General features: G+C 42.0%; 3 protein-coding genes across 3 annotated transcripts; all 3 read right to left on the bottom strand.

Moving 5' to 3' along the window:
* Positions 1-378: 378 nt before the first annotated feature.
* On the bottom strand, positions 379-3,879 carry LOC110567035 (protocadherin beta-18). The gene has a single exon (XM_021664944.2). It carries the CDS (start codon positions 3,407-3,409, stop codon positions 1,040-1,042), a length of 2,370 nt encoding a protein of 789 aa, XP_021520619.2. The 5' UTR covers positions 3,410-3,879; the 3' UTR covers positions 379-1,039.
* Positions 3,880-9,656: 5,777 nt separating this feature from the next.
* PCDHB14 (protocadherin beta 14) lies at positions 9,657-13,691 on the bottom strand. The gene has a single exon (XM_021664945.2). It carries the CDS (start codon positions 12,443-12,445, stop codon positions 10,049-10,051), a length of 2,397 nt encoding a protein of 798 aa, XP_021520620.2. The 5' UTR covers positions 12,446-13,691; the 3' UTR covers positions 9,657-10,048.
* Positions 13,692-18,477: 4,786 nt separating this feature from the next.
* Positions 18,478-21,474, bottom strand: LOC105715478 (protocadherin beta-13). Its single transcript, XM_064366420.1, has 2 exons — positions 19,011-21,474; positions 18,478-18,913 (listed from the first exon to the last, which is right to left on the bottom strand). Exons 1-2 carry the CDS (start codon positions 21,443-21,445, stop codon positions 18,760-18,762), a joined length of 2,589 nt encoding a protein of 862 aa, XP_064222490.1. The 5' UTR covers positions 21,446-21,474; the 3' UTR covers positions 18,478-18,759.
* Between the last annotated feature and the right edge of the window lie 232 nt (positions 21,475-21,706).

The following is a 21,706-nucleotide window of genomic DNA, read 5'->3' as shown; positions in this document are numbered from 1 at the left end:
ACTGTTTCCTAGGCTTCTACCTCCTCCTTTCACTTTTACTCTTCCCTTCCATTTTCTCTCCTTCTTTTTCTATCTAGAAACCATTCTCAGCTTCCAGTTACACAAGTATAAACATGGCTACCTCATCCTATGCTCAACACTTATTCAAGAGGAAAAAGTGTTGAATTATATCTCAATCACAAATTTAGGGGTTTGGAGAATGTTGCTATTCTAGCTGAAATCAAGAATCTATCACAGGACCAATAAAAAATGATCAGGGCTCATGCCTATAATCCTAACACTTTGGGATGCTGAGGTGGCAGGATCACTGGAGCCCAGGAGTCCAAGACCAGCCCGTGTGACTTGGCAAGACTCCATCTCTTTAAAACAAGCAAACAAACAAAAAAAAAGAAGAAGAAGAAGGGGGAGTGAGAAAAGAAGGCCTACAATGGAATAAGCATCACACTAGTGATCTTGGGTAGTATAGAGAAGTTCTCAGACAAGAAAGGAACATGAGCTGTATATATATATGGGGGAAAAAAACCCTAAGTACAGGAAAAATTTTCACAATGTTTGCCAGAAAAGTAGAATGTAAAGATTATAGATTTTTTAAAAAGAGAAACTTAAACTAGATAACATTTTTAAAACCAACCTAACCAGTAACAGGCAATTATGTTTTGATTCATATCATGTCTGTAATAATATTCTCAATCATATAAAAACTGTTTTGGTTAGAGGATCCACAGTCAGAACACCTAGAAATATGAATGAGCCCAACGTGCAATTAAACTTGAAGGAAAAATAATGTGTATGTGAATTATGTGAATATATTATTTGAGGTTGCATTTGGGAACAAAGACTAAGCAAATTCCAGCTCTCTCAATTTTTTCACAGTTAATAAAAACAAAAAATAGACTTAAATTCTTTACTGAAAACTCTTGAGTAAAATGAAGTTACCCAAAATGAAAAACTACCTAACAATGAATAAGATTTCAAAGAAATACACTCATTCTAAAAGTTCTGCATCATAATCAGATCCCTAATTGAATTCCAATGCCATTCAGAAGGGTGGGGCTGTCTCCATTTCACTTCCCCGGGGCACCAGATTGGGAATTATTGGCTTCAGAAACTTGAACTCATTTGTCCCGGAACCTCCTGTCAGACACACCTCGTACTGGTAGCTCTGGGACAGGGTCCCGGTGCCGCTCACGTCCACCAGATGCCCTGGAAAGGGGCCCTCGGGCACCGAGCAGCGACCCACCGAGGCCGCCCTGCTCCTCCTGCACAGCCGCACCGCCACGAACAGGAGCACCGAGAACAGGAAGAGCGACGACACCGAGGCCAACGCCACCACCAGGTAGACGGTGAGCGAGTCGGCCTGGGCCTGGGCCGGGGCCGCCTCCGGGAGCGGCAGGTAGGGCTGGGAGAAGCCGTCCACCAGGAGCACGTGCAGCGTGGCGGTGGCCGAGCGCGGAGGCTCGCCATTGTCCTTGACCAGCACCACCAGCCTGTGCTTGGCCGCGTCGCGCTCGCTCAGCAGCCTGGCGGTGCGCACCTCGCCATTGTGCGCCCACACGCCGAACAGCCCGGGCTCCGTGGCCTTGAGCAGCTGGAACGACAGCCAGGCGTTCTGGCCCGAGTCGCCGTCCACCGCCACCACCTTGGTCACCAGGTAGCCCGGCTCGGCCGCCCGGGGCACCAGCTCGGTGCAGGGCGCGGAGCCGTTGTGCAGCGGGTACAGCACGAAGGGCGAGTTGTCGTTGGCGTCCAGCACCAGCACGCGCACCAGCGCCTCGCTGCTCAGCGCCGGGGAGCCGCGGTCTGTGGCGCCCACGCGGAACTCGAACGCCTGCAGGGCCTCGTAGTCCAGCGACCGGAGGGCGAACAGGTGTCCGTTGTCCGCGTTGATGGAGACCAGGGAGGCGAGGGGCGGGTGCGGGTCCTGGGGCGGCAGCAGCGAGTAGGTGACCTGGGCGTTGGTGCCTGAGTCTCTGTCTGTGGCGCTGACGCTGCCGATGTGCAGGGCGGGGCTGTTGTTCTCGGGAACAAACAGGGTGTAGGAGGTTTGTGTGAAGGCGGGGGCGTTGTCGTTGACGTCGGAGACCCGCACGGTTATGTTGTACTCGGTTTTCAGACTGGGTGTCCCCAAGTCGGTCACGGTGATGGTGATGTTATATTCATTTCTGATCTCTCTGTCCAGTGGGCGCTCTGTTACCAGAGCGTAAAAATTCTTGAAGGTAGGCTTCAAGAGAAAGGGGATTTTGTCCTGAATTGAGCAAACCATTCTCCCATTGTCTCCCGCGTCTTGGTCTCGTATGCTGAAAACAGCGACCACCATCTCAGGTGAAGAGTTTTCCGGTATGGGGCTAGTAAGAGACGTCATGACTATTTCTGGCGGGTTGTCATTCATATCTACAACCTGAACTAAAATGCTTGCTTTTCCAAAAAGGCTCCCGCCATCAATGGCCTGAATGTTTATGATATAAGATTGAATAATCTCGAAATCTAGAGGTGCTTTCAAATAGACTTCGCCAGAAATTGGATGGATTTCAAATGTTTTCCGTACATCTCTGGAGACGTGGGAAAATGAATAAGACAGTTCTCCATTTATTCCTGCATCTAAATCTGTAGCAGATACCTTGATGATCAAGGAGTCCAGAGGGCTGCTCTCAGGTACATGAACCTCATAGACTGGCTTCTCAAATTCGGGGGCATTATCATTGATGTCCAGGACCACAACGTGAATCAGTGTAGTCCCAGACCTGGGTGGAGACCCACCATCCACGGCTGTTAACGTTAAACTAAACTCAGCCTCCTTTTCTCGATCCAGGGATTGGTCCAGTACCAACTCTGGATATTTTCTGCCCTCATCACTGTCTCGTAATTTAAGGTGGAAATGGGGATTGGGGCTTAATGTATAGTTTTGAACACCATTCTTCCCCGCATCCAAGTCCTGTGCACTATCTATTTGGAATAAGGTTCCTAGAGTAGTACCTTCAGAGATTTTTAGAAGTATATGACTGTCTAGGAACGTGGGAGTATGATCATTTATGTCTTTGACCAAAAGCTCAGCCCGAGAAAACTGCAAGGGATTTTCAAATAACACCTGGAAATGCAATATACATCGCTCTGTGAGATCGCAAAGTGCTTCCCGGTCCAGCTGCTCATTTAAGAGCAAGTCGCCATTCCGTGGATCTAACCTCAGATAAGGTTTATAGTCATCAAAGATGACTCTGGCCCCCCGTGCAGCCAGGTCTTCCACATCCACACCCATGTCTTTCACCACGTTGGCTATAAATGTGCCGACCTCCATTTCCTCTGCTACGGAATAGCTCCAGGTCTTAGAACATACCAAAGACCCTCCCAGGAAAACAAAGAAAAGCAGCACTTGCCTTGTCCGCTGAGCTCTTCTTGCCTTTGCAGGCTCCATGGCTCCTTAGGTAAACGTCTTTCTGGCGAAAACGTTTCAACTAAATCAACTAGCAGCTCTGAAAGTTGCTCCTCTCATCTATCAGCCTGGACCTTTGGGAATCTAGAAACTTGTAATCCTGTCGCGAAGGCGTTGATGGTGCTCTGCCTTTTGAAAGCCTCTTTTCTCCTGGTTTTCCAGCGCTTTCCCAAGGGTAAGGGAAACCAGCGTATCTGCCGTGTTACAAAAATTTCACCATCTTATCCTGCAGCGCCACCATGCGACTCTGCAGATTTTCAGGTTTTAAAGTCAAATAAGTTTCATGCAAAATATTACTTTTTCTTGTGTGCTTGTTGATAAATTTAAATTATATTCTCCTCCTATATGCCTATTTTCCGAGTTGCATTTTTGTGATATGAGATGCTATTACCTACCTTTCCATCATCAGCCACAATCTGCTACAGCTATGATAGATAGAAGCATATTTAAGATGTAGACCCTGCCTCAAACAAGTTATGATCTCTCTGAGAAGACAATATATTAAACAACTGAAGATAGTGAAGAATACTCTTACGTGTAATTGGCTTAGTAAGCAAGAGATTTTTAGGAAAATTGAAAATGGGAATTAGAGATCTTAGCTCTCTCAACAACTACCCTTAGAAAAGAAGAATGTCTTTGTGTACTTGAAAATGACCTGGTATATGCAAATAAATAGTTGCTTAACTGGTATCATTTATTTAGGGGTACTCAGTAGAAGACTTACCTGGCAAGAGTAGAAAATAAAAACTCAAAAGTAGTGAGTAAAGTCAAACATTTCTAGTTTTTAACCTAAAAGCAAGTCCAGTTTAACATTTTAAAAATATGAACAAATTGGACCTCAGTTTAGTTGGGAAACTGAATTTCATCATTTGCAGACCCAGGCTTTCCAGAGGCACAATTCTAAATATGTTTATCTATGTATTTATTAACTGGTTTAACAGATATTTGTTGAGAATATACTTTGTGCAAGGAATGGTCATAAGTGTTAGGGATAGAATGGTAAACAGACAGACATAATTCCTGCCATGCAAGAGGGAGACAGAAAAATGACCACATATTTTAAATAGAGCACAATAAATGTCATGATAAATAAAGTTTATGCTACTACAAGGGCATAGATGATGGTCATCTAACCAGAATTTGGAAATACAGGACAAACTTTTCTGGAGAAAGCATATTCTAAATAGATACATTAAAAATTAGTAGGAATACTTTAAACAAAAATTGGGTATGGAGTAAAATTGTTCAGGCAAACTAAAAACATGATTGTGCAGATCCAAATAAAGAAGTATTTGGAGGAACTAAAATAAGATCAATATGGCTAAGACACAGAGCAAGAGGAGAGAAATGGTAAGAGTTGAAATTGGAAAGATCACCAAATATTTTGTAAGCTATGCCAAAGCATTTGGACTTTACACCAGTAGAAATGCAGACTTACGGGCCGGGTTCGGTGGCCCACACTTGAAATTCCAGCACTTTGGGAGGCTGAGGCAGGCAGATCATGAGGTCAGGAGATTGAGACCATCCTGGCCAATATGGTGAAACCCTGTCTCTACTAAAATACAAAGAATTAGCTGGGCATGGTGGTGAGAGCCTGTAGCCCCAGCTACTCGGGAGGCTAAGGCAGGGGAATCTGCTTGAACCCAGGAGGCAGAGGTCTCAGTGACTCAAGATTGTGCCTCTGCACTCTAGTCTGGTGACACAGCAAGACTCTGTCTCAAAAAAAAAAAAAAAAAAAGCAGGGTTATTAAAGGGATTATAATTAAAACAGAAAAGTAACATGATTATGTTTCTACTTTTAAAAAAGATTATCCTGTTTTAGAGTTGAGAATAAATTCGAGAGGAATAAGATTAAAGGTGAGAGATTGATTACAAATGGTTACAATAATACAAGTAAGAGGAAATACTGGCCTCAACTAGAAATACGGTGAAGGGGTTGTATTAGAATAATAAAACAATAGGGGATGGGGTGATAAACGGAGGGAGTGGGATAGAAAGGAATGAAGGTAAATGTACTTTGTCTTCAGGCTTAGGGAACTGAGTGAGTGTTGGTTCTATTAACTGATAAACACAGGAAGAGCAGAAGAAAGAGGAACAGATATGGAGCTGGAGAAGATATATTGTTTTGAGGAAGGGAACAATTTTAACTTAAAATCGTTGAGTTTGAGCATCCATATAGATAGTTATATAAATTAGCTTCTATTACATAAATATATTTAAGGAAAGACATTTGGGCTACAGTCACATTTGGGATTTACTGACATAAATGGTGATTAAAGCCCTTCATGAAAGATAATAAGTTGCAGATTATAAGAAGTATATTTGTATTTGTGATTTCAGACGTGATGTAATTTTCAGAGACTACCATCTCCAGAGAGTAGCCATGGTCATAGGTTACTAGGCTAGAGTAGAGGTGAATGTCATTAGAGATGAACAAGGCTAGAAACAGAGAGAGGTCCCAAACTCTTAGATCCAGAGATGTCACAAGGGATGGGCAAAGAGGAAAACTATAATAAGTTACATTTAAGAGATAAAATGTCTTTACACTACTTCATTCCTGTCATCTGGAATAATTTAAAATTAAACTGATATCAAGTTGATTTCATGCTCTCATTTGATGACTCTTAAATGCAAAGACCATTTAGGTATAAAGATTTACTAACTTCCTTCAGCACATTAAAGATTTATTACTTCCATGATTTTCCATTGCTACTGTTGAGAAACATGGAGCATAGCTGTCAGTCTGTCATGTGTTTGAGAGTTCAATGTCCTTTTCCCTTGGCTTTTGGGGAAAAAAAAGAGTTTTCTTTTTCTGTGGTTTTCTGAGCTTTCAATATAATGTTTCTAAATATGGATATCTTTTAAAATTTATCCTGTTAGGTTTATTTAGGTCTCTTAAATCTGCTTATTGATGTTTTCATCAATTCTGAAGAATTCAAATTATTATTTCTTTATTGCTTCTGATACAATTTTTCTCACATCTCCTTGGGTTCTGGTTAAATATAAGTCAAACTGTTTTTACTCTGTCCTCTGTTTCTAATATTCTCTTCTGTATTTTTCATCTTACCAACTTTCTAACCTACATATTGGATAAATTATATCCTAATCTATCTTTCTGTTCTGTAATTTTTTGTTTAGTTGTATCTAATTTTCTATTAAATCTTTTAGTCAGTTTAAAATTTTGATTATGATTTTTTTTCATTTCTAGGAGTTCTATTTTTTTATTTTCTAATCTGTCAAATTTTATAGTATTTTGTTCCCTGTACATCTTCAAGTTTAACTTTTATTTCAGTTAAAGTGCCTAGCACATTATAGACTGTGTCCGATAGTTAAAATCTTTGAAGTGCTTGCAAGTTTATTTTTATGTTCCTTTTTTTTCTGCTGGCTCTCACTCATAGTGTCATGCTCCCTTGTGTATGCAGTTATCCTTGTTTATGTTAAGAACATAAAAAATCAGTTGTATGAATGATTTGAGGCTTAGAGTGAATAAACATTCAAACATTGAAAACTATAAGAAGTCACATTCACAATCACTGTAGGAAGTCACATTTCATAAAAGATCTGCATTTGAGTCTATCAGTTCCTGGGAGCACTACCTGTCAAGGATCACCTTAAATCAAATTTAAGGCTAAAAATCAAGTTCAAGGCTGAAATTCCCCCACAGGAGCTCATCCACTTCCAGTTTACTTTCACTCCAAGGGTTTGGCTCTTAGGGATCCATGCTTATTAATAGAGGTTCAAGTTTTCCAGGATTACCAAGGAAAAAGTAGATTTCTGGCTTACTTATCTCTCTGGGTTTCCTTTTAACATTAACTCATCTGACAATATGTTAATGTCTTAATGGCTAATTGTTTTTAGTGAAATCATTGGGCTACATAATTTTTATCTCAGGGATATTGTTACAACTCAAAACTGCAAGTAAACTCTTAGCTTTCATAGTGTATGGGCAACTGATCTTTCTGGGAGGCTATAGAAATAATACGTATTTTTAAACAACTTCAAATGATCAATACTAAATCAATTCTATAATGACATAATGAATTTAAACAATCTCTTGGAAGAGTCAACTATCATTGGCATTGGTATTCACTCTCACTTCTTTCCGTACCCCTTGTTCCCCTATATATACATAAATATCTTCTTTTCTATGTTCTCTCTTCTCTTCCTTCAGAATATGTACATATTTGCATATTTCTATAAATATAAGATATTGTGTATTATATGTGTGTATAGACATATATATATCACTGTACTATAAATCTCCATCTCTTTTTTCTTTTAAAACATTTGAGATTTATCCATGTGATTGCATGCTAACTCCTTTTGATCAGTGCATAGTAATCCTTCACTAACATGTTACATATTTTATCAATTATTTTATGGATGGATATGTAGGTGGGGTCTTATTCTTCACTTTCCCAAGATGAATATTCTTATATACATCATTTTGTAAAGCTTTATAACAGTTTTTTGGCTTATATCCCACAATAGAATTGCTGAATTATAGAGTGTATATATATATTAAATTTTACTAAATACTATAGGAAGCTCTCTAAATAGGCTGCACATGTGATTTCCTATTATTCCACTTGATATTACCCAAATCTCTCATCTTTACTAATTTTAGTGTATGTTTCACCAACTAAACATCATTTCAAGTTATTTTCAGACTTTCTGTTTTCCCTTTTCTCGAATTCCTTTTTCTTTGTCTTAAAAAATTCTATTGTCTCTCCTGGCTTTGTTGGTGTTGTTGATTTGCAAGAGTTATTTGAGTAATGTAAATATTAATCTTGTCAGTTAAAATACTGCAGGTGGCTTCTCACTGTCATCTGTTAGTTTGTCTGTGCTATCCTTTAATTTTGAGAAATCCACATAACTAACAATTACTTGTTACAATGAAAAGTAAAATCAGTAAAAATTGCATGAAATAGAGGAAAAAATTTCTAAGGAAATTGGAATTTGTTTCACCTATTTCACAATGGCAAGTGAAATTCCATTATATCCACACTACATCCTAGTTATCAAAATGTCTTATCTATAATCTTCTATTGAGCTTTCTTTTAGATCTGAGATATAATTTGTAACATGATGAGGCATCTATAAACCATAAATGCCTACCCATTCCTTCTTTGTAGGCATCCAAGAGAGACTACAAAGTATTAATGATGTTTTATCTTTACTCAATAATTAATGGGAAAGTGAACCTAAGTCATTTTTTTTAACAGTTTAAATCTTCATTTCAATTTCTTATGAAGCTCTTGTTTTGTACTCGTCTGATGGAAAGTTATTTTACCCAGGATAAGACCCTAAACTATTTTCTGTTTTAGCAATAAACAATACAAAATTAAAGCTAGTAAAGAGAGTGTGTTTTAAGAAAACTAGGCAGGGTGCAGTGGCTGATGCCTGTAATCCTAGCACTTTGGGAAGTCAAAGCAGGTGGATCACTTGAGTTCAGGGGTTTGAGACTAGCCTGGGCTACATGGCAAAACTCCATCTCTATAAAATATACAAAAGTTTAGCTGGGCATGGTGGTGGGTGCCTGTAGTCTGAGCTACTTGGTAGGCTGAGGCAGGAGGATGGCTTGAGCCCAGGATGTCGAGGCTGCAGTGAGCCAAGATCCTGCCACTACACTCTAGCCTGGGCAACAAAGTGAGACCTTGTCTCTCAAAAAACGAAAACAAAAAGCTAGCCGAGGTGGGAAGATCTCTTGAGCCAACGCGTTCCAGACCAGACTGGGAAGCATGGCAAGATTCTATCTGTACAAAAAAAAAAAAAAAAAAAAAAAAAAAAAAAAGAATTAGCTGGTGGCCTGTGCTGTGGTCCCAGCTAGTCAGGAGGCTGAGGCGGGAGAATCACCTGAACCCAGGAAGTCAAGGGTGCAGTGAGCCATGATGGTGCCACTGCATTCCAGCCAGGACAATGGAATGAGACCCTGTCTCAAAAAACATAAATAAATAAAATTAAACTAAAAAAACCAAAGAGCAACAGCAAGGCCGAGAGCATTATAAAACTCTTACTCCACAACAGCATTATCAACAAAAGTAGTTACAGAAAACAAATACTTAAGAAGTTAATAATTTCCAGTGTGACCACTTTAGTTTCATCATAAAGTAAATTTTGAAAAACTAATAAGGTTCTCCAGAACTGAAAATGAAGGGATAGCATCTTTTTTACCCTTTATGGTGAACATTTTCAGAGAGAACAGTGTGATTAATGCACTATATTTTCGACCCAGATTCAGCAACACTTTTTATTTTTACTTTATATTGTGATGTTGTCTAGATTTAAATTACATATGTAATGACATTAGCACTTAATACTTTAGTTTGCATATCCAAATAATTGAGAATATTGTCTTGCATAACAACAATACCATTATCAGAGCTAAAATAGCAGTAACTCCATTAATATAACATTTTGACCAAATAAATAAAAAACCAGAAAACACAGATTACATTTCCATGTCATATTAGCCACTAATAAAGATTTTTAGAGCAACTGTGAGAAAAGCAAGCGCTATGCATGCAACTACGGTACAACCTAGAATCCATAAACGGTTATGCAAAAGTACCATTAGCTTGCCAAGAATAACTAAAAATTAGAAATATAAAATAAATAGTTTTATTGAATGTTAAATCCAAAGCTATTCCGATAGTTCTCGATTTCCCCCACATTCTTACCAGTGTCATGAACTTGAAAACTGGGGATAATCGGCTTCAGAAATTTGAACTCATTGGTCCCCGAACCTCCCGACAGACACACCTCGTACTGGTAGCTCTGGGACAGGGTCCCGGTGCCGCTCACGTCCACCAGATGCCCTGGAAAGGGGCCCTCGGGCACCGAGCAGCGACCCACCGAGGCCGCCCTGCTCCTCCTGCACAGCCGCACCGCCACGAACAGGAGCACCGAGAACAGGAAGAGCGACGACACCGAGGCCAACGCCACCACCAGGTAGACGGTGAGCGAGTCGGCCTGGGCCTGGGCCGGGGCCGCCTCCGGCAGCGGCAGGTAGGGCTGGGAGAAGCCGTCCACCAGGAGCACGTGCAGCGTGGCGGTGGCCGAGCGCGGAGGCTCGCCATTGTCCTTGACCAGCACCACCAGCCTGTGCTTGGCCGCGTCGCGCTCGCTCAGCAGCCTGGCGGTGCGCACCTCGCCATTGTGCGCCCACACGCCGAACAGCCCGGGCTCCGTGGCCTTGAGCAGCTGGAACGACAGCCAGGCGTTCTGGCCCGAGTCGCCGTCCACCGCCACCACCTTGGTCACCAGGTAGCCCGGCTCGGCCGCCCGGGGCACCAGCTCGGTGCAGGGCGCGGAGCCGTTGTGCAGCGGGTACAGCACGAAGGGCGAGTTGTCGTTGGCGTCCAGCACCAGCACGCGCACCAGCGCCTCGCTGCTCAGCGCCGGGGAGCCGCGGTCTGTGACGCCCACGCGGAACTCGAACGCCTGCAGGGCCTCGTAGTCCAGCGACCGGAGGGCGAACAGGTGTCCGTTGTCCGCGTTGATGGAGACCAGGGAGGCGAGGGGCGGGTGCGGGTCCTGGGGCGGCAGCAGCGAGTAGGTGACCTGGGCGTTGGTGCCTGAGTCTCTGTCTGTGGCGCTGACGCTGCCGATGTGCAGGGCGGGGCTGTTGTTCTCGCGGACGAAGAGGGTGTAGGAGGGTTGTGTGAAGGCGGGGGCGTTGTCATTGACGTCGGAGACCAGCACGGTTATGTTGTACTCGGTTTTCAGCCTAGGGGTCCCCAAGTCCGTGACGGTGATGGTGATGTTGTACTCGGCTTGGCTCTCTCTGTCCAGTGCTTTTTCAGAAACTATCGTGAAAAAGTTCTTGAAGGTCGGTTTCAGGATAAAAGGGAGATTGTCTTGAATAGAGCAAATCATCCTCCCATTGTCCTCAGAGTCTTGGTCTAGGACACTAAAAAGAGCTACTAGGGTCTCTGAGGCATTCTCTGGAATTCTTTTTGTAATCGACGACATGGTCACTTCTGGTGGGTTGTCGTTTATATCCATAACTTTAACTAGAAGGGTGCATTTTTCTGAAAGACCCCCACCATCTGTTGCCTGAATATTTATAGTGTAGGACTGTATTGCTTCAAAATCCAGGGGTGATCTCAAATTAACTTCTCCAGACATTGGATTGATTTCAAATGTTTTACGAATATCTTCTGATGCATGGAAAAATGTGTAAGATATTTTCCCATAGTTTCCTGCATCCAAATCCTTAGCTGAGATGGTAACAATCCAGGAGCCAAGGGGTCTATCTTCAGGGACCTGCACCTCATAGAGACTCTGAGGAAACTCAGGGGCATTATCATTGATGTCCAAGACTTTAATGAGAACCAAAGTTGTCCCAGACCTGGGTGGGGATCCACCATCCAGTGCCGTGAGTGTTAATCTGTGTTCAGCTTCCTCCTCATAATCTAAAGCTCTATCTAGGACCAGCTCTGGGTATATCTTTCTGTCACCACTGTCTGGAATTTTAATATAGAAGTGAGAATTGGGGCTAATCGTGTAGTTTTGGAGACTGTTGCTTCCGACATCCAAATCTTGAGCACTCTCCAACAGGAATGTAGTTCCAATAGTGGTACCTTCTGATATTTTAATAAGTATTTCATTGTCTAGGAATGTAGGAGAGTGATCATTTATGTCTTTGACATGCAGCTCAACCTGAAAAAACTGCAAAGGGTTTTCCAAAACCACCTGAAAATGTAGCACACAGGGCTCGGTGGAGCCACACAGCTCTTCTCGGTCTAGTTTCTCATTTAGGAGCAAGTCCCCAGTCAGCAAATCAAGGTGCAAATACTTTTTATTATCATCAGACACTACCCGGGCTTCCCGTGAAGACAGCTCCTCCACCTCCAGCCCTAGGTCCCTCGCCAGATTAGCCACAAAAGAGCCAATTTCTGTTTCTTCTGCAACAGAATAGTGTGCAGATTCAGTACCTGCCCGAGACAATCCCAGCAAAACAAAGCATATCAGAACTTGCCTTTTTTGCAGAGCGAGTGCCCCTCTGATCTTCATGGTTCTTTCAGGCAAACTCTTGTGAAAAAATTCAAGCTCAGCCCCAATTTTGGAAACTGAAGCTCTGGTTTTTAATAGGAAACCCCTGGAGAGTGTATCCTCCAGCAGCCCTGTAGGTGAATCTCCTTTAATGACTGTCTTTTCAGTGGGTTGGATGTTTTCTGTTCTCCTGAATAGCGAAGGTCACTGTGCCAGCCTTTGTACTGTTCTCATCTTATCCTGTAGCGCCACCATGCGTCTTTATGGTTTTTTTCATTAAAAACGTTTTCCTCTTTGAAAAAGCAATTCCTAAATATATCCGGAGTATTCAAAATGAATCCCAGACATCGTATTTTTTACCTTTAAATATTTCACTAAGTATTTCTAATAGATAAGGCCTTTTAAAAAATAATTGTAATACAGTGTTCACAACAACTTTAGCAATAACTCCTCGATGTAACTTATACTGATTTGGCTTTCCCCACTTCTCTCCAAAATTTTCTTTGCTATTGGTTTGTTTTAATTTGAATCCAGAAAAGGTCCATACACTGCATTATCACTGTTTTGAATGCTTGACACAAAAGGATCTGTTAAATAGCCTGAAGAAATAAATTTGTATTTAAGTCATTTCTTGAGTAATTACAAATATATTCTCTCCTTCACTCTTGTAAATACTTGTTAAGTCAATTGTAATTAGTAATGTCATTACTTTTTTCACTTTTATATTCTAAAAATGTAAAGAAAGACATGGCTCAAATAAGTTAGAGATAATTCTTGCTATTATGGAGCTCACAAGTTAGAAAACTTGGCAGACAAATAACTGAAGTATGTCATAATGTATGCATATATAAAAATAATATAGAAATACCTAGAAGGGACATTTTGTAGCTAGGAGGTTGCATATCTTAGTGGTTAGGAATATGGGATCTGGAACCAAATTGTCAATATTAGAATCCTACTTCTGTCACTCACTATCTATAAACTTGGACAAGTTACAGATACATTTGTTTCCTCACCTGTAAAATGGGGTAATAATAGTATTTGCTTCTTATGATTATTATCGTAGGCATCTAATGAATTAATATTTACAAAGTGGCTTGTAAGTGCTGGTTAAGTGTCTGTCAAAAAATAAAATAATTAAGATCTAAGTCAGACTTGGGACATCAGTGAAAGCTTTCCTGAGGTAATGAACAATACATTGCCATCTGAAGGAACTAGCCAGGAGAAGGAGGAATATTTAGATGGACATTTTGAGGAACACAGAGAAGTGAAGTATGCCTTGAACTTTAAAATCCATGGAACGGGAGAGTCTTAAGAATGAAATTAGGGTTAAAAAGCAGGGTGAGAATATGAATCATTATAGAGGTCATATCATACATCCTTGCATTTGTTCTAAAGGTAATTCAAAAACAAAGAAGGGTTTTAACATCTTATTAACATGATCACATCTGCATTAAAAAAATCAGTTTGGCTACAGTATGGAGAATTAATTTCAGGGGGAATGACTGGGGAATCAAGGAGATCTGATAAGAGATGATGATAGTCTGGCTGAGGGTAATGCCAGTATGGATGAAGAGAGGAGGGATGAGTAGAAAGGTATTAGGAGATAAAACATTTTAAAGTGTTGCTTGACAGGTTGCATGGGGAGGAAAAGGGGAAAGACTCAGAGATGATACCCCACCTCTGGACTGAGCAACTGGATGGCTAGGAGTGCCATTCACAAGGTAGGGAATGCTGAAAAAACATGATTGAGGTGGGAAAGATGAAGTGTTCAGTTTTGAACATGCTGATATTAAGATAAGTGCCTGTAGAATGTGTGTTTGTGGAGTGTGTGTGTGTGTGTGTGTGTATGTGTGTGTCTGCATATAACCGAAGCATAGGAAATAAATCTGGGCTGGAGATATGGACTTTGGGATTCATCAGTATATATGTGGTGATTGAAACCATGAAAGCTCTAGGATAACCAAGCAAAAGTATGTCAAATAAGTATAGAAGAGGCTTGGCACAGAAATATGAGAAACATCTTCAGTTAGAGGAGACAGGGCAAGAAGTATATTTGAAAAGATAAGGACGGCTCAGAGTTCAAAATCATGAAATCAAAAGCAAATAGCATTTTAAGAAGATAAGGAAGGTCAACAGCTGAAAATGCTTCAGAAAAGTCAAGAAAAATAAGTATGACAATTATCTATCTGACTTAAAAAGATGGTCATTGTGGAGGATTCAGATACATATCTGACAAAATCTGTTTTCCCTTGCTTCTGTAGGAATAGAACTATACCCAGGTACATGGTCATGAAGATAGATTGCCCATCCCAGCCTCCCTTGTAGTTTGGTGTGGCCAAGTCAATTAAGTTCTTACAGATGGATTGTGAGCAGAATTTCTGTCTGCCCCTTCCACGTCTGGAATAGAAATCATCTGGATATGCTTCTTTCTTCTAAGCGAGCTAGAACCCAAGTATGGCAGTGACCCAGCTATACCCATGCAGATTATGGTATTGCCATAGGGAATTTTGAAGCAATTACTTGAAAGAAAATTTGGTTTCAGAAGGACTGTAAGATCAAAGCTGCCCTACATACCTAATAATTTTTACATTGCTACTGTCATGTGAAAAACAGAGACATGTTTACAAGCCACTGTGTCATTGCATCACATTGTTTCCACAGTATAATCTTACTGAACTTGCACGGAAATCTTTGATAACCTTTGCAATAGCAGTTTCAATAGAATGGTTATGAAGAAAATTAGATTTTACTTCACTGCCAAGTGAGAGGAATGAGGAAGCAAAAATGAGATAGCCCTTTCAACAATTTTTTTTTTTTTGAGGCAGGGTCTCGGTCTGTTGTCCAGGCCAGTGTGCAGTGGTGCAATCATGGCTCACTGCAGCCAGGCTCTGAAGAAATTTGTAAAGAATGAACAGGCTGTTTAAGGAATAAGAAATACATTGGTATCTGGAGAAGAATTCAGACTCAGAGGTTATTTTTTAAGACTAGAGAAACTTGAATATATTTAAAATGCCTATGTGTAATGTTCAGTAGGGAAGGAGAAAATTAAGATACAGAAGAGATAATGCAATTCCCCTAGAAAGGGTGTTAAAGATGGGATCCAGGCAATGTATGAAGGGATTGGACTTAGACTGGTGGGAGAGACCCCAGCAGTTGAAAAGTATAGATACAGATGCTGTTAAAGCTGTGGAGTAGGGGACAGGAAAATGAATTTCTAGCTGATGGAGTTTATTTTCTCAATAAGGTATTAGGCAAGTTCATCTGCTAAAAGGGGGCATGTAAATGGTAGGGTAAGAAGTTTAAAGTAAGATAAGTAGGTTTGAAATAGATGTTGTGGTGAATAGAAAAGAGAGCTCATTAGAAAAAATACAAAAGGAGTTCTTGGTCTCAGAGCCCAATTAGGTTGAATATACACATTTATAGTGGCAGCGGTATTGCTGATCTTGTCAGTTTGGTCTTACAGAGTGCAACAGCCCCGGTGTAAGAGAGGAGGAGGACTATATTCATGTGGGCTGGGGTTTCATCGAGTGGTTTTAGTGAAGGAAAATTGAACAAGGGAATTTAGAATATGAGCGTGAGAGTGATTGGGAGTGGTAAACCAGGAAATCAGCTGGATAGGAAGGAAATTAGAACAGGAGGGTTTGATAGGTAGTAGCAGCATCATGGAATGGAGCTCCTGAGAAGCTCAAAGACAAGATGTGATATGAACAGCAGAATGAGAAGGTTATAGGTACAGACAATTACGCTCTCAGAAGAAGATATTTGAAATTATTATATCATAGAATGGTTTCTAGGTGGGGAAAAAGTACAATATCTAGCCAGAACATTAATGACTGAACAACAGGGGTAGAGGTAAAGACCTGGAGACTGAGAGGTCATGTTGTTAGATTAATCAGTGGATTCACTGATTAAGTTCTTTATCTTTCTATTTCAAGTTATTTAATATAACTTATTAAATAACTTATTTCAGTTATTTCCAAGTATCTGGTGGCAGAACTTGAAATAGAAAGATAAAGAGAACAATGTGTTTGTAAGATAAAATGTCCTTTTTTTCCCCCTTACTCTTGTCTAATGAAAAAAGTCTGTTATTTGGTTTTTGTTGTAAGGGTTTTTGACAGAATCCATTCTGTAAGCCTGGGCCATCTCTTGTGTCTCTATTTTCTGTGTCCTTTAACCCCCACTGGATATAAAATTATGTTCTAAGTTACTTATAACCGATAGTTCTTTCATGTAAAATTGGCTGATACAGCTTGATTCCTATGCACTGTTTTAAGTATAACTATAAATGAGGTCTTTGAAGCATAAGAGTAAAATTTGTTTTTAGCAATACATTCTAGGAGAATTGGTTGGTTATATGTATTTGAGCTCCTGGTCACTCCTCATAAGAGCCAGGAAACTCATAGTTCTTTTTATAAAGAGAGGAGTCCTGCTGCTCATATATCTAGAAAAACTGGAAGTAATAGGACGAGTACTTGGCCCTTTTCTCCACTGTTGCACCTGCTAGATTTTCTATTTGAGCATTTGAACTACTCTTTCCTCCTCCACCAGTAGAATTAGGCTGCAGTGAGCCATAGTTGCACCACTGCACCCCAGCCTAGGTGACCGAGTGAGACTGTGTCTCTAAAAAATAAACAAACAAAGAAAGAAGAAAAGAATAATTACTCAGTTGACATAATTCAACAGAACTGGTAGTGAAATCTTAGTAAGAAGTGGAAACATTAGGTTGTCTTAGATATGCTAGAAAGAGAGATTACACTTCTTGGTATTATCAACTGACTAATACCCAGTCCCTCTACAATGTTAGGATAAAGTTTTAAAATATCTTCAAGAAGCAGTTGAGGCCAGGTACCCACACCTGTAGTCACAGCACTTTGGGAGGCTGAGGCAGGTGGATTGCTTGAGTTCAAGAGCAGTCTGGACAATATGGTGAAACCCTGTCTCCACTAAAAATACAAAAATTAGTGGATGTGGTAGCCTGGGCCTGTAATCCTGGCTACTTGTGAGGCTGAGGTGGGAGGATCACTTGAGCCCTGGAGGCAGAGGTTGCAGTGAGTGGAGATTGCACCACTGCACTCCAGCCTGGGTGACAGGGCAGGACCCTGTCTCAAATAAAAAAAAAAAAAAGAGAGAGAGAGAAGCAATTGAGTCTATTTTGTGGCATTGGAAGTAGTCATTTTACTCATCCCCACGAATTTCCTCTTTCCCATGCTTGCTCTCTCTCTCGCATACACAATTCCTTTGCCTTTATACTCTTACTCATTTTGTTATCCTACACTTTTCTCCCACAACATACAGACTTTATACTTCTTGATAACGTTCATGGAAAATCTCCTCCTCCTACCATGAAGTCTTTTTCTTACATAGTAATGTCAGATCCTCAAAGGCAAGAGTGGTTTAATATGAGACAAAGCTACTCCTCTACAGTGGTTTGAAAAAATTTTTTAATTAGAACCTAAAGGACTATTTTTTGATACTCTCAGTGTTCAACAACTGGTATACTTTTACATGCCCCAGAAAAGTGGTTTTCAAACTTTGGGCTACTATCCATTAGTATACCATGAAATAAATTTAGTGGATCATGACCACATTTGAAAACTGAATAGAATGAAATAATATAGGTAATTTCAAATTACGTCACAAAAGACTAAGCGTTGTTGACAAACATTTCTTTCTATTATGCTTGTGTGTTGCCAAATATGTAAAATATTATCTTAATATTGGTTGTAGTAAAAAAAAGTTTGAAAAATAGTTTCTGGTGTATATACATTAAATTTTATGATAGTAAGGGCAAACATTTTTTATACATTAACACACAAGTCCACTTTGTGCTATACAAATTATTATTTTGTACAGGCATCTGCACTCCACTAGATTGCATTAGAGCCTTGTGACATTAATTAAACAATTATACCTTCATACTCCCAGATTCTGTGAATGGCCACAATCTTAATGTGCTTGCATAATCCTCTCCAGGATGAATGAGGAAAGGACACTAAGAAACTGGTCTTCTGACCCTTTCAAACCAAATGATAACACTTAGAGTTGTATCATAGGATATAGGTTTTCTGGTTTACTTTTGAGAGTAATAACATATTTAAGGTTAACTAAAAACGTACTGTATTAAAAAAACACATATGATGTATCTTAATAGCAATCATTATTTCAAAGCTGCAAAAATAAGAAAAATCAAATGAAGAAATGCTGGAAAATTTGAATGACTTCTAAATTGGTCTATTTTATTTTACTGTAAGCGTAATTCTGTGTGAAGTTCAACTGAAGAGAGGAACATGGAAAAATGTGACTTGGTATTGTTCTTTAGGGAGGCAAATTAATTACAAATTAAGACCATCTAGGTTAAAGAGTGAATTGCTACCTTTTAAGAACCAGGAATAAAAGTAAATGTTCACTTTAAAGCACAGGGAGAAAGAAAAGGAGAAAAATCGCAAGTAAATCAGTACAATTTTAAATACACACAAATTGGGGAAAATAAACATTGGCATAGAAATGCCGCAAAATAAAATACCTATGGAATATAAAAGTCGATTATGGTCACTGAATATTGAACCCAAAGCTATTGGGGAAGGTAGAATTTCCCTCTATTTCCTTCCCAGGGCACTGGGGAGAGAAGTTGGGGATAATCGGCTTCAGAAATTTGAACTCATTTGTCCCGGAATCCCCCAACAAACACACCTCATAGCGGTAGCTCTGGGACAGGGTCCCGGTGCCACTCACATCCACCAGATGCCCTGGAAAGGGGCCCTCGGGCACCGAGCAGCGACCCACCGAGGCCGCCCTGCTCCTCCTGCACAGCCGCACCGCCACGAACAGGAGCACCGAGAACAGGAAGAGCGACGACACCGAGGCCAACGCCACCACCAGGTAGACGGTGAGCGAGTCGGCCTGGGCCTGGGCCGGGGCCGCCTCCGGGAGCGGCAGGTAGGGCTGGGAGAAGCCGTCCACCAGGAGCACGTGCAGCGTGGCGGTGGCCGAGCGCGGAGGCTCGCCATTGTCCTTGACCAGCACCACCAGCCTGTGCTTGGCCGCGTCGCGCTCGCTCAGCAGCCTGGCGGTGCGCACCTCGCCATTGTGCGCCCACACGCCGAACAGCCCGGGCTCCGTGGCCTTGAGCAGCTGGAACGACAGCCAGGCGTTCTGGCCCGAGTCGCCGTCCACCGCCACCACCTTGGTCACCAGGTAGCCCGGCTCGGCCGCCCGGGGCACCAGCTCGGTGCAGGGCGCGGAGCCGTTGTGCAGCGGGTACAGCACGAAGGGCGAGTTGTCGTTGGCGTCCAGCACCAGCACGCGCACCAGCGCCTCGCTGCTCAGCGCCGGGGAGCCGCGGTCTGTGACGCCCACGCGGAACTCGAACGCCTGCAGGGCCTCGTAGTCCAGCGACCGGAGGGCGAACAGGTGTCCGTTGTCCGCGTTGATGGAGACCAGGGAGGCGAGGGGCAGGTGCGGGTCCTGGGGCGGCAGCAGCGAGTAGGTGACCTGGGCGTTGGTGCCTGAGTCTCTGTCTGTGGCGCTGACGCTGCCGATGTGCAGGGCGGGACTGTTGTTCTCGCGGACGAACAGGGTGTAGGAGGTTTGGGTGAAGGTAGGGGCGTTGTCATTGACATCAGAGACCAGCACGGTAATATTGAGCTGTGTTTTCAGCCTAGGGGTCCCCAAGTCAGTGACGGTGATGGTAATGTTGTATTCATCTCTGCTTTCTCTGTCCAGTGGTCTCTCTGTTAGTAGGGTGTAAAAGTTTCCCATGGATTTCAGGAGGAATGGTAGATCCTCTGGAATGGAGCAACTTATTTTCCCATTTTCTTCTGAATCAAGATCTGAGACACTGAAAAGTGCAACCACAGTTTCAGGCTCATTCTCAGGTATTGGGCTGGTAAATGCAGACATAGTAACTTCTGGAGCGTGATCGTTCACATCCATCACTTGAATCAGAACGGTGCATTTTCCAGAAAAGGTTCCAGCATCTCTTGCCTCAACATTGACTTCATAGGACTGCAATTTTTCGAAATCAAGTTGTTTTTTAAGTTCAATTTCTCCTGTCAAGGGATTGATCTTAAAGGTTTTGCCAATCTCGTCGGAAGCTTGGAAAAGTGAATAGGAAATCTCTCCGTTGACTCCTGTGTCTACATCCGTGGCAGAGACCTTGACAACCAGGAAGCCTACTGGACTGTCCTCAGAGATCTGTACCCTATAGAAAGGCTGCTCAAATTCAGGGGCATTGTCGTTGACATCCAGGACTTCGATGTAGACCTGAGCAGTGCCAGATCTGGGTGGAGAGCCACCATCCAGGGCTGTAAGTGTTAATCGGAGCTCAGCTTCCTCCTCTCGGTCCAGCGCTTTGTCCAACACCAGCTCTGGATATTTCCTACCATCACTGCGTTTGCGGGTGAGGACCCGAAAATAGGAGTTGGGGCTGATTACATAGCTCTCAATATTATTTTGGCCTACATCTAAGTCCTCAGCATTCTTCAAAGGAAACGTAGTCCCAGGAGGACTGCTCTCTGACACTTTTACCAGCATTTCTTTGTCTAGAAATACTGGAGAGTGGTCGTTTATGTCTGTTACTTGTAGCTCAGCCTGAAAAAACTCTAAGGGACTCTCTAGCAACACCTGGAAACGTAGCACACAGGGCTCTGTGTGACCGCACAGATCCTCACGGTCCAGTTTCTCATTTAGCCACAAATCCCCGGTCTCCTGGTTGAGGTGCAAATGTAGTTTGTTCCCTCTAGAAACAACCCTAACCCCCCGCCTGGAGAATTCCCTCTGCTCCAGGCCTAAGTCCTTTGCTAAATTGGTTACAAAGGAGCTACCCTCAGTTTCCTCCACCACAGAATAGCGCCTAGGTTCCGCCGCGCCCGCCAGAGATAAGCCCAAAAGGAGAAAGGTAAAAAGGACTTGCCTTTGTCTGCAAATGAACTTCCTGCCGGCTTCCATTGTTCTTGCTTTGTTCAGCTTCTGGGGAGGACGGTTCCGTGGGACTGTAAAGTCACCAGTATCTGAGGCCATGGTTTTTTCAAAGATGCCTCAGAAATATTCCTGTGAGTAGTCCTTTCCAGAGGACCCAGACCTCCTCTCGTTAGCATCCAAGCTTCCCGTAGGCTTCCAGGTTCTGCTGTTTTTTGCGGGTTAATGGAGCTGCAGCTGCAGTTTGCTTTGTACCTTCTTATCCTGCAGCGCCACCAAGCGTCCTCACAGGCTCTTACACTTCGTGGGATCATAATAGATGTAATATTCTCAACTCTGCCTTTATGTACCCAGGGGCTATGT

The sequence above is a fragment of the Aotus nancymaae genome, unplaced genomic scaffold, assembly GCF_030222135.1.
Source record: "Aotus nancymaae isolate 86718 unplaced genomic scaffold, 86718_ANA_hifiasm-v0.15.2.pri h1tg000064l_1, whole genome shotgun sequence".
NCBI classification, from domain to species: Eukaryota; Metazoa; Chordata; class Mammalia; order Primates; family Aotidae; genus Aotus; species Aotus nancymaae.
Note: the sequence above shows the minus strand (reverse complement) of the source record. Positions and strands in the feature narration are given on the sequence as shown.